The sequence below is a fragment of the Perkinsus marinus genome, assembly GCF_000006405.1.
Source record: "Perkinsus marinus ATCC 50983 genomic scaffold scf_1104296953018, whole genome shotgun sequence".
Taxonomy (NCBI): Eukaryota; Perkinsozoa; order Perkinsida; family Perkinsidae; genus Perkinsus; species Perkinsus marinus.
In genome coordinates this window covers 92620-106691 of record NW_003208655.1, presented here as the reverse complement: position 1 = coordinate 106691, position 14072 = coordinate 92620, and the positions used below count along the sequence as shown (strand labels likewise).

The 14072-nt window shown below is 49.8% G+C and overlaps 6 protein-coding genes across 6 annotated transcripts; 3 read left to right on the top strand and 3 right to left on the bottom strand.

Moving 5' to 3' along the window:
- Window positions 1-332: 332 nt before the first annotated feature.
- Pmar_PMAR017629 (isocitrate dehydrogenase, putative) lies at window positions 333-1695 on the top strand. Its single transcript, XM_002776713.1, has one exon. It carries the CDS (start codon window positions 338-340, stop codon window positions 1586-1588), a length of 1251 nt encoding a protein of 416 aa, XP_002776759.1. The 5' UTR covers window positions 333-337; the 3' UTR covers window positions 1589-1695.
- Window positions 1696-2238: 543 nt separating this feature from the next.
- On the top strand, window positions 2239-3489 carry Pmar_PMAR017628 (isocitrate dehydrogenase, putative; the record flags this gene model as incomplete). The annotated part of the gene is made up of 1 exon (XM_002776712.1): window positions 2239-3489. The coding sequence occupies one exon, from the start codon at window positions 2239-2241 to the stop codon at window positions 3487-3489; it is 1251 nt and encodes a 416-aa protein (XP_002776758.1).
- Window positions 3490-3917: 428 nt separating this feature from the next.
- On the bottom strand, window positions 3918-5420 carry Pmar_PMAR017627 (conserved hypothetical protein; the record flags this gene model as incomplete). Its single annotated transcript, XM_002776711.1, has 8 exons — window positions 3918-4056; window positions 4203-4336; window positions 4383-4494; window positions 4543-4723; window positions 4771-4921; window positions 4977-5127; window positions 5173-5289; window positions 5334-5420. 8 exons carry the CDS (start codon window positions 5418-5420, stop codon window positions 3949-3951), a joined length of 1041 nt encoding a protein of 346 aa, XP_002776757.1. The 3' UTR covers window positions 3918-3948.
- Window positions 5421-5953: 533 nt separating this feature from the next.
- Pmar_PMAR017626 (hypothetical protein) lies at window positions 5954-6200 on the bottom strand (the record flags this gene model as incomplete). Its single annotated transcript, XM_002776710.1, has 2 exons — window positions 5954-6072; window positions 6152-6200. 2 exons carry the CDS (start codon window positions 6198-6200, stop codon window positions 5954-5956), a joined length of 168 nt encoding a protein of 55 aa, XP_002776756.1.
- A 254-nt stretch (window positions 6201-6454) lies between these two features.
- On the bottom strand, window positions 6455-8720 carry Pmar_PMAR017625 (Betaine aldehyde dehydrogenase, putative; the record flags this gene model as incomplete). Its single annotated transcript, XM_002776709.1, has 10 exons — window positions 6455-6627; window positions 6678-6804; window positions 7088-7227; window positions 7283-7459; window positions 7599-7766; window positions 7812-7980; window positions 8025-8159; window positions 8218-8379; window positions 8422-8541; window positions 8589-8720. 10 exons carry the CDS (start codon window positions 8718-8720, stop codon window positions 6455-6457), a joined length of 1503 nt encoding a protein of 500 aa, XP_002776755.1.
- A 152-nt stretch (window positions 8721-8872) lies between these two features.
- Window positions 8873-13631, top strand: Pmar_PMAR017624 (Methionyl-tRNA synthetase, putative; the record flags this gene model as incomplete). Its single annotated transcript, XM_002776708.1, has 27 exons — window positions 8873-9050; window positions 9096-9343; window positions 9386-9494; window positions 9542-9652; window positions 9704-9812; window positions 9863-9987; window positions 10036-10126; window positions 10180-10296; window positions 10350-10443; window positions 10491-10601; window positions 10658-10771; window positions 10817-10905; window positions 11112-11202; window positions 11256-11373; window positions 11427-11554; window positions 11611-11790; window positions 11962-12035; window positions 12082-12200; window positions 12242-12321; window positions 12365-12444; window positions 12488-12617; window positions 12664-12767; window positions 12812-12935; window positions 12983-13096; window positions 13148-13296; window positions 13355-13496; window positions 13560-13631. Exons 1-27 carry the CDS (start codon window positions 8933-8935, stop codon window positions 13629-13631), a joined length of 3141 nt encoding a protein of 1046 aa, XP_002776754.1. The 5' UTR covers window positions 8873-8932.
- Window positions 13632-14072: the final 441 nt, after the last annotated feature.

Below are 14072 nucleotides of genomic sequence, written 5' to 3'. Positions count from 1 at the left end.
TATTTCGGCTGTACAACGGTCCTTGGCCATGGTCAACTTAACAGTCGCCATCATTTCCCTCTGTGTAGAGGTCTTGTTGCTGCCCACCTCCGAGGAGATTAATATGAGAAGATGAAGACTAAATCGATTACTCGGGCGCACGCGATTGAACACGCGTTGACGAGCAGTTCAACTTGTGTTCCTCGACTGCATTACCCTCTATGCAGCGCTAGGCGACGCTGTTTGTGGTTAAGTGATGGAGGGGGTTCACAAAAGGGGTTTAGACTGTATCGACGGGCTTGGATGAAATTCGAGATGGATACGGATTAGTACTCCGATGTATAGTTATTTTTCCAACATGACCGGAAGTAAGATACACGTCGAGAATCCTGTAGTTGAGCTCGATGGTGACGAGATGACGAGGATTATTTGGGCCTGGATCAAGGAGAAGCTCATCCTACCTTATCTTGATATTGATATCAAATACTATGATCTATCTATCGAGCATCGTGATGCTACTGATGATCAAGTTACTGTTGATGCGGCTAATGCTATTAAAGAGTATAATGTTGGTATCAAGTGTGCTACTATCACACCAGATGAGGCCCGTGTGAAGGAGTTCAACTTGAAGAAGATGTGGAGGTCTCCCAATGGTACCATCAGGAACATCCTCGACGGCACCATCTTCCGAGCACCAATCCTCTGCAAGAACGTACCCAGATTGGTTCCTGGTTGGACCGAGCAGATAATCATCGGTCGTCATGGTCATGGTGATCAGTACAAGGCGACTGATGCTGTTGCCGGTCCTGGTAAGTTCACAGTTACTTATACTCCGGCTGGTGCGAGTGAGCCTGTGACCCAACAAGTGTTCGAGTTCAAGGATGGTGGAGGAGTCCTTATGGGCATGTACAATACTGACAAGTCAATCTATGGTTTTGCTCGTTCCTGTTTCATCTACGCCCTCGACATGAAGATGCCACTTTACCTTTCTACTAAGAATACCATCCTCAAGAAGTATGATGGCCGGTTCAAAGACATTTTCCAGGAGATGTACGATAAGGAGTATAAGGTCAAGTTCGAGGAGGTCGGCATTTGGTATGAGCATAGGCTTATCGACGATATGGTGGCCCAGGCGATCAAGTCGTCTGGTGGTTTCGTTTGGGCCTGTAAGAACTACGATGGTGATGTCCAGTCGGATATCGTCGCTCAAGGATATGGTTCATTGGGGATGATGACGTCAGTTCTGGTCTGTCCCGACGGTAAGACCATCGAGGCCGAGGCTGCTCATGGTACCGTCACTCGGCACTATCGTCAACATCAGAAGGGTCTCAAGACGTCTACTAACCCCATTGCTTCCATCTTCGCCTGGACTCGAGGCTTGTCCCATCGTGCCAAGCTGGATGGTAACGAGCAGTTGGCTCGCTTCAGTCAAGCTCTCGAGCACGTCTGCGTTGAGACCGTCGAGAGTGGTGCTATGACGAAGGACTTGGCCTTATGCGTTTACGGTTGCAGCCCAAGCGAGCTCAGAGAGGAACAGTACCTTACTTCTGAAGATTTCATGGATATTTTAGCTAGGAACCTCGAGCGGAAGATGGATACCTTCCAGTGATTATAGCAGTATGATCTACTGTGGACGAGAGCATATGTCGGTCAAGTCTGTTGGTTCAATTTTTTTGTTACATTTGACGGTTTTTTCAAGGGGCATCCGTGACCTGTTTCAGATTGACGATGCGTTGGAACAAATCGAGTTGTTAAAAGTTGTCGTTGGATTTTGTTTTGAATCCATCATCCGCGATGGTCGAGCTTGATGCCTAGAGTTATGAGCATCGAGGGTATGGTAACTCGCGGCACATGAATATCCAATAGAAAGAAGCGAGAGCTTGTTCATTATAACATCTCTCGTGATAACCTGTTGGTACAGTGATCGATGTTGTTGCATCCGCTTGACCTTTCCATGTTTAGCCGATACATTGATGGGTGATTTGGGTGAAGTCTTGTCCAGTCTATCTCGTGTTGTTGGAGTTACTCAACTACCAATGGTGTCTATCCAGGGATTTCACGTGCGATGGTCTCTGTATATTTCTCGAGGTCGATATGTGGACTGTCGTACACGAGCGTCGGGGTAACAGCTAGTAGTAGACTAGCTCTGCCGCTTGGTCCAATCGAGTGTTTCGCTGGAGGTTAATTAGTCAAGTCGCTTTTCAAGTGTTGGCGTTGTGTAGTTTTCCAACCCGATAATTTGAGGGTTCGTTGTTCCTCATGACTTTTTCCAAGATACACGTCGAGAATCCTGTGGTTGAGCTCGATGGCGACGAGATGACGAGGATTATTTGGGCCTGGATCAAGGAGAAGCTCATCCTACCTTATCTTGATATTGATATCAAATACTATGATCTATCTATCGAGCATCGTGATGCTACTGATGATCAAGTTACTGTTGATGCGGCTAATGCTATTAAAGAGTATAATGTTGGTATTAAGTGTGCTACTATCACGCCAGATGAGGCCCGTGTGAAGGAGTTCAACTTGAAGAAGATGTGGAGGTCTCCCAATGGTACTATCAGGAACATCCTCGACGGCACCATCTTCCGAGCACCTATCCTCTGCAAGAACGTACCCAGATTGGTTCCTAGTTGGACTCACCCTATTGTCATTGGTCGTCATGGTCACGGGGACCAATACAAAGCTGAAGATCGTGTGGTGAAATGTGCTGGTAAGTTTACTATGACATTCACACCGGATGATGGCAGTGAGCCACTCAATGTCGACGTTTTCCATTTCGATGAGGATGGTGGTGTCATTCAAGGCATGTACAATACTGACAAGTCAATCTATGGTTTTGCTCGTTCCTGTTTCATCTACGCCCTCGACATGAAGATGCCACTTTACCTTTCTACTAAGAATACCATCCTCAAGAAGTATGACGGCCGGTTCAAAGACATCTTCCAGGAGATGTACGATAAGGAGTATAAGGTCAAGTTCGAGGAGCTCGGCATTTGGTATGAGCATAGGCTTATCGACGATATGGTGGCCCAGGCGATCAAGTCGTCTGGTGGTTTCGTTTGGGCCTGTAAGAACTACGATGGTGATGTCCAGTCGGATATCGTCGCTCAAGGATATGGTTCATTGGGGATGATGACGTCAGTTCTGGTCTGTCCCGACGGTAAGACCATCGAGGCCGAGGCTGCTCATGGTACCGTCACTCGCCACTATCGTCAACATCAGAAGGGTCTCAAGACGTCTACTAATCCCATTGCTTCAATCTTCGCCTGGACTCGAGGCTTGTCCCATCGAGCCAAGCTGGATGGTAACGATCAACTGATGAAGTTTGCTCATGCTCTTGAGGAAGTCTGCGTAGAGTCCATTGAGAATGGTGCCATGACCAAGGACCTGGCCTTGTGCATATATAACTGTCAGCCCTCGGAGTTGAAAGAAACTCAGTATCTCACATCGGAAGTCTTCATGGACGTCCTTGCCAAAAATCTCGAGCCAAAGATGTCTCTACTCTAATTTAAGTTTTTCATTTGTTTCGGTATGGTTTCAGTTGGTGATGATATTTTAAAATGACGAAGCGTTAATGATAAGTGAAGTATTCGGACATGTCGATAACCTATTGCAAGCAGCTTCGTTATACGAATTTCTGTTGTGTTGTTGTTACAATAATAAAGCCGCGAGAAGTTGATTAGGGACAGCTCGGCCCGAGATTCTCGGGGTAGTTGGTGTGTTTAGTGTAGAGATCTAAACAAAAGGTCGGTAGACTAGTGGTGGAAAGTTCGAAAAGGTATCGTGTCCTTATCGTGTCATAGTAAGTCTCACGTGCTTACTGTTCCGAGTTGCAGCATTTGATAAGTCCCTTGTTAGAGAATAGCTCGTCTATCTAGGGCTTATTATGGTCAATACTCCTATTCGACAGAACTCAATTCTCAATCTCGCCAAGAAACATGCTCATAAAATTCCTCAACTCGTGATTTAAACAACGTAGAGTTCATCGATCAGTTTCGCTCGAGACTCCTTCAATGCATCCATATGTTCCTCTAGAAAGTCAACCAAATCCTTCAACTCGAAATTATAGGGTATCTGAATACAGTAGGCATCCCTCAGTAACACATTGGAACAACACGCGCATACGGCGGTGAAGATGTAGACAGCTCAGCGAGAAAACGGGGCTTAGAAGAAAACAACTAACAATATGTAGGAGTTCATCATGAGGAAAGCCCCCCTACCTCGAAGTATCCTTTATCGTGCAACGCTTCGAAATTCGTACCGATGACAAGAGGCAGAGGCGTCGGTGGTGCTCGGACGACTCGCCATACATTCTCAAGCAGCCACATATCTCCATCATTGTCCAACTCCAATCCTGTGAGCTTTGATTCTCAACATAGGGGGTCTGCGTAGGAGCCTACCGCATATCCTTGAGATTCCTTCTTGCCGCTTGGTTGGATCGGTAAGCTGAGGAGAATAGAAGACCAGATCGGGATGAAAGCCACCCTCTATCACGCGAGCTTTACGTTGAACCTATTGAGTGACCCTACAAACAACAGCAGCCGCCCATCGCAGCCTTACGAACTCAGTTGGAGTCTCTTGGTCATCATCATCACCAGCGGCTAGGGGGTCGACTTCCCGCGGTGCCTGTTTCCGTAGCTTCTCATCAACCATTTGCATGGCGACCCGTTCAGCGTCCATCAAGCGCGCCATTTTCCTTTTCTCGCTCTTCGTCTTCACAGCCTTCCTCGCTACCCTATACCTGAGCCGACGGTCTTCCCTCAGGCGCTGCGGCGGCCCCATGGATACAGGTAGCGATTGAAGAGCTCTTCCCTATAAACCCGACTCCGTCGCTCCTCCTCGGTTTCCGCGTCATAGAGCGACATTTTGAACATCCTTTCCTGAGTGTCATCATCCCAGAGCTTCCTCCATGGGTCATCCTTCTTAGACGATGGGACGCCTGAAACGCTCCCCTTCTTGATCCACAGAAGCATCAACAACAACATAATCATCACTTCCGGATTTCATAAGGGACTCAAATTGCGTCCCCTTAAGAGGCTTTGAACTGAACATTGAAGGGCTCTCAGCCAGCAAGGCCGTCTCTATATCTCGGACTAGGTGTGCCGCCAAGGCCTCTCGAGTAGGGTGGTCGGCACCCGGAGGTATCTATTCATAACCACTTCAATGCATGGAGACTCCAACAACAGTTACAGAGCCGAGTTCAAAGCTGCACTGCATGACCGGCCGTAGGCGACCGCCCTTGGCCACCTCCTTCCCTCGAGGTTTGAAGAAGGTCACAGTCCGAGCCACCACAGGATGAGATTGACTCTGAGATCACCGGTGATTCAGTCACAGAGGCGGGAGCAACTCACTGAGGTCAATGCTTCCACGTATGCATTCACCTCTTGCAAGGCCCTAGCGTTCACTGCGGCCGCCTCAGCTGGAAGAACAAACTCCATGGGGTTGCCAACAGTTGAGTCCGTTGAGACTTACAAGGCATATTAGTCGACGTTATATCGGGATGGACAGTTAAATAGAAGGGCCGCAATAGCCTCTTCATTGTTGAACGAAGGAGAGCTCCGGCAGCGGCCATTTTCCGGAGGCCACTACTTGAGAGTAGAACTCACTAGTTACTATGTTGGGGTACTCAACGCGACTAGGAACTGTTGACTCGTAGATGGTACATTACGTTAAAAATTCATAACGATGATGGAGGATATATGGGAGCATCTCATTAAGGCCTACTCGTCCTGTTGAGAACGCGCCCGCCATCACATGGCGGGTGGGGTCACGAAGGACAACCTAGAGAAGGGAGTGCGCAGTACCAGGCCACGGTCGAGCACTCACTACCAGAAAACGACTGGGCTCATGATCAATCACATCGGCGAATGCTGGGGCTCTAAAGAGGCTCAATAGACTCACAAGTGAAATCGGATAACCTCACCCATTCACACCTGAGGATAAAAAATCCCCTCAAAGTCAACAGCTGCACTCACTCCATGCAGGCCTTCAGTCGGGAAGCAGCAGTACGATGCATTGCCAAGCAGGCATCCTCAGGGCTGGCCGCTCCGGTCGCCCGTATCTTCCCACTGCGGAATACGGCTATGGTGCCTGAGGAGACCTACTCTCTATCACATCAGCAAGGCAGCCTTCCACCTACACTGTGGTCGCTAGTAACGGATACCAACACCTGGGAACTTGGAAGGATCGTACTCTGCAAACTCTTCACAATCTGACATCCTCATGGGGGCCTTCCTGGCTCAGCATCATTCTTCTGAGTGAGTTCGTCGATGGAAGCGTTGAGGTTAGCATGCGACAACACATTCTAGCATATGACGGCACGGCTAGTCCTGAGTCTATCAAAAAAGGGTTCGACGATATGCCATACAGAGCCAACACTCCTTCATTGCAGTTCCTGGAGGGCACTCAAGGGACGCAACATAAGGATGCATAAGAAACCAATTCATGTGAGTTGTGAAGTCAATGGTTAGAATCAGAAGGGGACGTCCCCAGTAATATCAGGCTTCATCTCTACGAAGACAGTCTTTATTTGAGTATAGTGATCAATGGCATAGACCGAGTTCTCAAGGCCAATGCCAGACTGCTTGTGGCCCCCAAAGGGCAGTTCCGAAGGAGTTACGTTGTAGTTGTTGATCCAACAAGTACCTGAAAGCGACACTGATGATGGAGCCAACGGACATGGCGTGGGTCCCTACCAGCCTGTAAGCGCTGCACCAACCGATGTGCCCTCTGCAGATCCTTGGTGAAGACTCCTGCTGCCAGGCCCATCTCACTGGCATTAGCTCGTTGGATAACCTCATCCTCGTCATTGAAGGTGAATACCTAAATGAGTGCACTCTCTACGTCAACTCCCTACAGAGCCCACCCATCATGGCAATACCCTCCCCATATACGAACAGTACATAAACAGACTATCTACTACATAGCATAAGACTATGAGACTGTCGCAAAATTCTCATAGTAGCTAGGAGCCCATCAACGGAGAGTGCTATTGTTCACAGTCGGGAATTCCCGGGTATTCTAGAGTCACCTTTCTATGTTTCACTCAGACTTATATACTTATCACCACACCAATAGCCGGACACGACTGCTCCAATGGGCCTACTGCCATGACAGGCCCAAAGATCTCCTCCTGAGCAATCTGCATATCATCCTTCACGTTGGAGAAGACTGCCGGGGACATGAAATAGCCTCTACAAAGAGACCCCTTCGTGAGGCGTTCACCACCGCATTCCAGTTTAGCTCCTGCAGGGAAAAAACTTTTCTTACCACCTCAAAAATCCTCGAGAGAGGCAACCACCTTCCTCCTGCCCTATTCGGACATACTCCACCACCTTCTCAAGATGGGCCTCGCTGATGAGAGCCCCCATGTGGGTGTCGGGGTCCATGGGATCGCCAACCCTAATCCTTCTAGTGCGGTCCACGACTCTTTTCAAGAACGCATCGTGGATGGATTTATGTACGAATACCCTAGTGCCTGTATAAGGGACACGGACATACTAGCAATCTAAAAAGAATTAAAGCCAAGATATCGACTCGAGGTGAGCCGCTATCGAAGCTCAAGGAATTTTACTATAACGAACGACAGCTTATATCAGAGCTGTGATGGAGCCTACCATTAGAGCACACCTCCCCCTGACTGAAGAAGTTAGCCGCCAACACACCCGCCACTGCATTGTCAATGTCAGCATCATCAAATACAATCAAAGGGGACTTGCCACCGAGCTCCATGGTCACCTTCTTCAACGTGCGAGCACTAGCTTCTAATATGCTCTTTCCAGTACCTTTCCCACACTCTACCATACCACACCATTGGTAACTCATCCTACCAACTTCACCGGTCACACTGACCTTGTCCACCTTGGGGTGCTCCACGAGGCGTTCACCCGCATACCGTCCAGTGAGAACGTTGAAGACCCCTGGCGGCAGACCGGCCTCGCTGTAGATTTCGGCGAGTTTGAATGCACTCAGTGGCGTTAAAGAGGCAGGCTTGAATATCTAACGTGTGATACTATCACTATTGCGGGGGTAATGACAATGACCATGCTATTCCCACAAGCTAATGCAGGGGCGCTCTTCCAAGCTGCGATCTGGAGGGGATAGTTCCATGCCCCTATCCCAGCACATACCCCCAGGGGCTCTCTGATAGTGTACCCAAATGAACCCGATCCCATGACCTACTACCATTGTAGCGACCAACAACCGCTACCACAGTCCACCACCACCAGCACCTACCGGAAGGTACTGACCTTGAACACACGCTGTGCTCGCCAGATTGGCATAAAGCTCTATAGTGTCGGCCGCAGTGATCACATCTACACCCACGGCTTCTGACAATGGTTTCCCAGTATCAGCCGATTCGAGGACGGCTAACTCCTGGGCATTTTCCCGTAGTAACTAGAAAGATGTGATACTGAGTAGAGGTCTTAGCCCTACTACCCTTTGAGCCTTATGGAGTACTCGACCTCTGACAGCGCCAGTCATGGCAGACCACTCCTTCTGGCCCTCGACAGCACTAAGCACTGCCTCCTCCACGTCTTTAGAGTTAGCCGCCTTTAACTGACATAAGACTACCTACCAAGACCATGGAGCCTCGTAAGTGTTACACTGGCGAGAGTCTCTCCTGTAGCAGGGTTGATGGTAGTGAAGATATCGCCACCAGCAGCCCTCATAGACCCACGTACGTAGATGCCTAGAGTTGATACGGCCCTAGTCTGGCGTAATGTGACGGCTAACATACTGCAACAGCAATACCATGATACCACTCCGGAGACATGCGCTTAAAATCGATCACTATGGCGTGCGCTAACTAGAAATTTCGCCTTGACTCGAGTGGAAGGCCATGGCGGGGTACTTATTGCAGGGTCATTTTCAGCTGACAATTGTTTTTCGCGGGTTGTTGACGCCCCTCACCTCTGGTGCCTCTACTCGACTACTATCCTCCAGCATAATGTCGCCATTGTCGTCCGCTACCTTACAGCAGCTCGATGCCTTCCTACTCACCCACTCTTATGCGGCTGGGTTTACTCCTTCACAACTTGATTTCAAAATCTTGGCCAACATCGGGGGTAAGGATTTGACGATAATCTGATAGAAAAACCGCCAAATCGCAGGTTCGGCCCCCGACGCAGCCGCCTACCCCAACGTGGCTCGATGGTACACCCACATCAGCCATTTGAAGGTCACCAGCAATGGCGTCGATGCAGCATCAGCAGACAAGGCCGCTGAGAAGGCCGCTAGGAAGAAGGCCAAGGCCGCTGAGAAGGCGGCCAGAGCGGCTAAGGCAGCCGAGGCCAAGGCCGCTAGAGCTGCTGCTGCTGCGGCAAAGCAGAATGCCAACGCTAAGCAGCATAGGAAGGAGGTAATAAGTGGAGCCTTGAAGGGGTTGATTGAAGAGGCGTAGGTCGTTATCGATATCCTACCCGAGCCTATGCCTGATGTAGAGGAGCGTCGTGTGGCTAAGACTACTCCACCAGCTTTGGGTGCTGTAGCCCATAACTTGGTTAAACCTGGTAATAGTACTCATAGTGTCTGTGGGGTGTATGCTACTGGAGAACAGGTGATGCTGAGAAGTACTACATCACTACTGCTATCAACTATACCAATGGCTGGGCCCATATTGGGCATGCTTACGAGGCTGTAGCAGCAGACGCCCTAGCGAGATGGAACAGTAGTGCCGGCGGGGTTTCGGCTCATCGAGTGAAACCTCTTGGTTCTTCAGGGGTGTATGGTCGTGATGTGGAGTTCTGTACGGGTACTGATGAGCACGGTCAGAAGATTGCTCAGAAGGCTGAGTCTAAGGGCAAGACCCCTCAGGAGATCTGTGACATGTAAGAAGATGGGCCTATTGCTGTGTGCACGCTGCTCACTGACCTCGTAGATACGCCAGTGCCTTCCAAGCACTCAATCAGAGGTTACGTATTTCTAACGATATTTATATCCGTACTACTGATGAGCATCATATGAAGACTTGCCAGAAGCTATGGGAGATAGTGAGCTCTAAGGGTATGCCTCAAGGTGGCTTTATTAGCTTCCTTATACTTGCTATATCAGGGGATATCTACCTCGATAACTACACTGGCTACTACTTAGTGCGAGAGGAGCGGTATGTTACTGATGCAGAGGCTAAGGAGTGGGACTATAAGTACGATGGTTGGGGTAGTACACTGTAAAGGCTCACGGTGTTGTCGTTTGAAGGGATCCTTCGACTGGTAAGCCACTCACTGAGATGAGTGAGGAAAGCTACTTCTTTCGTATGGGGAGGTATCAGCAGAGGCTCGTTGACCATATCAAGAGCCATCCTGACTTCATTAAGTAGTGACATACCGTAATTCTGCCAACTCTTGGTGATTACCGTTGCCCGTCAGGCCTGAGCAATACAGGCAGCAGATCCTTGCTCGACTGGAGGAGCCTTTGCGTGATCTCTCCTGCTCTCGTAGGACCTTTAGTTGGGGTATTCCGGTAAGCCTTGAGCCTAGTGTACCATATCCTGAGACGGTGATGAGCAGATCCCTGGCAGCGACGACCACGTGATGTATGTGTGGTTCGATGCCCTCACTAACTACCTCTCGGCGGTCAACGGTCTCGATTCGGATAAGCCTCACTACTGGCCTGCTAATGTAAAGCAGAAGAGTTGCTCTTTCTTGCGACTGGCAATCACTGGCTTTGCTATTAGGCCCACATTATAGGGAAGGATATTATTTGGTTCCACTGTGTGATCTGGCCTTGCATGCTGATGAGCGCGGACATACCCCTACCTGAGTCGGTGGCAGTGCACGGCTTCATACAGGTAAGCTCACTCGGCCCCTCAGGTCATTGGCTCATTGTTGGTTAGGATGCGGAGGGCAAGAAGATGTCCAAGTCCATCGGCAATGTTGTGGACCCTCATGATGTCCTGGATAAGTTCCCTGTTGATACAGTGAGGTAATAGTGGTGATAGGGGGGCGATCGATTGCACGTATCACTAGATTTATAAGTATTGACTTATCATGATAGGGGATAGTGTATATCTATATGCCTTGTTCTCATTTCCTTCCTTACATTGGGAAAGGTTATTAATAATATAGTATAGAAACTAATAAAGGAGATTATGGTACTCTGTATCGTCGAAAGCCACCGTGTTTTACTAGGTGGTATATGCTCTCTGATGCTCCTTATGGTGGCGACCTCAAGTTCTCGACAGCTGCTATGATCAACACACACAATGCTGATCTATGCAATGTAATGCTATCTACCACCAGCATCAGCCCCCCCTTTGAGCCTTATACGTTCAGGGTCTTGGCAACTTGGTGAACCGTGCTATAGCCTTGTCAGGGGGATGCGTTCCTGAGTTTTCTGTAAAGGATTTGGAGAAGCCTTTTGATCTCCGGAAGACAATTGATGATCTCGATGGTGATCCGTCATGGAGAGGTGCGGTTCAAATGGCCCCCGTGGTGTTTTCTCAGCTACCATGCGGCAACAGGATGCTATCAGCGAGGGCTGTGCTATCATTCGTCAAGTTACTGGTGCTACCAACGAGTGGATTACTCGAGTGGAGCCTTGGAAGATCAAGGATGATAAAGAGAAGAGAATGGTAGTATATACATGCGCTCACCAGGAATCGAACCTGGGTCGTTTGTGCTGTTGCAGGCCATCATCCGTTTGCTCATGGAGTCTGTGTATGTTTTGGCTCACTTGTGGGCTCCCTTCATCCCGATGGGCGCTGATAAGATCTTCGAGAAGCTCGCTACGGCACCTCGTCCTCTGAAGGACCTCTCGGAGACTTTCGAGAACCTCGAGCCCGGTCACCCGATCCCGACTAGCAAGAGCGTAAGCCACATAAGCCTATTGCCGAGGTTGTCAGGTTGATGGCTCGTCAGGTTCTATACAAGGTCCTGGAGGCAGAGTAAAGACCCAACTTGTATCTATCATTCACGGTTCTGTGTTTCTCTATGGCGGCACTGTGGTGTTGTGAATAGAGCCTCGTCGTTACCTGTTCAGGGTTGTCTTATGCAAGGGGCTGTAATAAAAAGAACAACAACAGCTGAGGAGAAGATCGAGCGCATTAAGAGGAAGTAGGGGGGATGTTGTTGTTGTGATGGGATGGGATGGGCTCTCTAGGTTGGATAATGAGAATACCCGAAAGCAGCCTCTTGTTGGGCTTATGGGCGATAGTCGTATATGCAGGGGAAGCACGTGTGGTAGGGTGAGGGTGCCTGTGCAGGAGAAAAGCAATTGGGGTAAGGCAGGGGAAGGGCATGCAGGGTGAGTACGTCATCAGCTCGATCGTCGGACTTGGCACGAGAAATGCAGAGGAGGAAGCTGCAGCGTGCAGACCGTGTGGGAGGGGTCTCGAGGGAGGTGGGAGGGCCATGCCGACCTTCGTTACGATCGTCCTCGATAGAGCCCGCTGCCCGCTCATCGTCATGCAGATGTCCAGTCATCACAGCAGTGCTATGAGAAGCTCACTGAGATCGTTACAGAGTGATTGGATGATGCTTAGCTATCTTTCGGTATCCCTTGGCAGATACGATGCTGATACTGAAACTTCATTCCCCCATGAGCGGCCACCGAGCCCCGTATTCATGCCAGCCTATAGCGGTAGTGATGTCGCAACGCAGATCCTGGATGGGGACTTCTTTGATTTCGATAAGGAGGTGGTGGCAGTGGAAGATGGTCTATGGTGGGTAGGGTCGTTGTTAGGTGGTACCGGTATTGGAGGTCATTGTGGGGAGGACCATCGAGAGGGCTCTTATGGAGGTGTTAGAGGAAGAGGAAGTGGAGGCTATACAGAAGCGACAGGCTGGGTAGGATACGATAGAGGCGCAGCATGGGAAGGCTTGCTGTCGAGGTTCCAAGCCTTACGCCACGCTGAGCTCCTTGAGGCCCAGCGAATGGAGGGTGTGGAGAAACGACGATCGTATGAGAGAGAGCGAAGGAGGACTCAGGAGCATATGAGGATCACTACAGAAGGGGTAGGGAGAGGAGGCGGCTCTGCTGGGATGAGCTGATGAGTTATCAGGTCCTCCGGCGAAAGCTCTTATCGAGGCAGTTGGCGAAGCACTTCGTAGCGCAGTTGGAGGCTGATGTGCTGAGAAGGCTCGGAAGACTGGGCAGATTTGATGATCCTCAGCTGGTAGGAGGCGGAGCATTATAGCGGGTTTTCTGCTACGGTTGAGGGGGTCAGATCGACGTACAAACGAAGATTCTCCCGAATGTAACGAGTGGGGCCATTGAGATGACTTCCCTTCGACATGCCTGTACACATGTGGCTGCTGAGCTAATAGAGGCGGCGTGCACTGACCGCACCAGACGGTTCAATGAGTCTCGAAATGAGTAAGACTCGGACGGCATCGTCCACTTGCTTTTTGGTGAAAGATTGCTTACGGTTCAGATATTTAACGAGGAAGAAAATGGTCGAGGCTGTCGTTGTTGCCGCCGAGAAGGAGAGTAGAATAATATTGGAAATTGAGAAGATGGAGGCTGAGCGGATCAACAACGAGAGGGAGATGATGAAGTCGTGGGAGGCACATGAGGTGAGTATCGAGAAGCCACCTCATAGTTGTCACCGTTATGATTCGATCGCCATTTCCTCATAGGATCCGAGTACACCAGAGGCTGTGGAAGAGGCAACCAACGAGGAGGACGGTGGTGCAGCGGAGGGTAGGTGAAGGTCACGTACTGGTCAAGTCCGAGGCTTATCCGTCAGCAACGGAAGAAGCAGAATAATCCATTCAGTTGTCCATGACCGTGCAGTCGATGTTGAGTCTTACTTCCATGAGAGAGTCGTGTGGTGTTGAGAGAGTACCGCTGGGCTACTACCGAATGCCGTTCTTCGATGCAACGCATCGACGCGAATGAGATCTGGGATGATGACGAAACAGATTGGTCCGGGTCCGCTAAACTCCATGCTGAAATTCTGAATCGAAGACCTGGGAGCGCATAACGTCCCCCGTCAAGTCCCCTCTCTAACAAGAACGCACAAGACCGAGGTCTTCAATAGAAAATGCCCCTGAGGCCTCTGGCATCCCACAGTGGGAACTCCTAGGAGTCCCATATCATCATCCGACACGGATATGCCCATCCAACTTCATCATGATGCGCGAAATGCA

Coding starts and splice junctions, on each gene's coding strand:
- Pmar_PMAR017629 (XM_002776713.1), top strand. CDS start 338: ATGACCGGAAGTAAGATACACGTCGAGAATCCTGTAGTTGAGCTCGAT.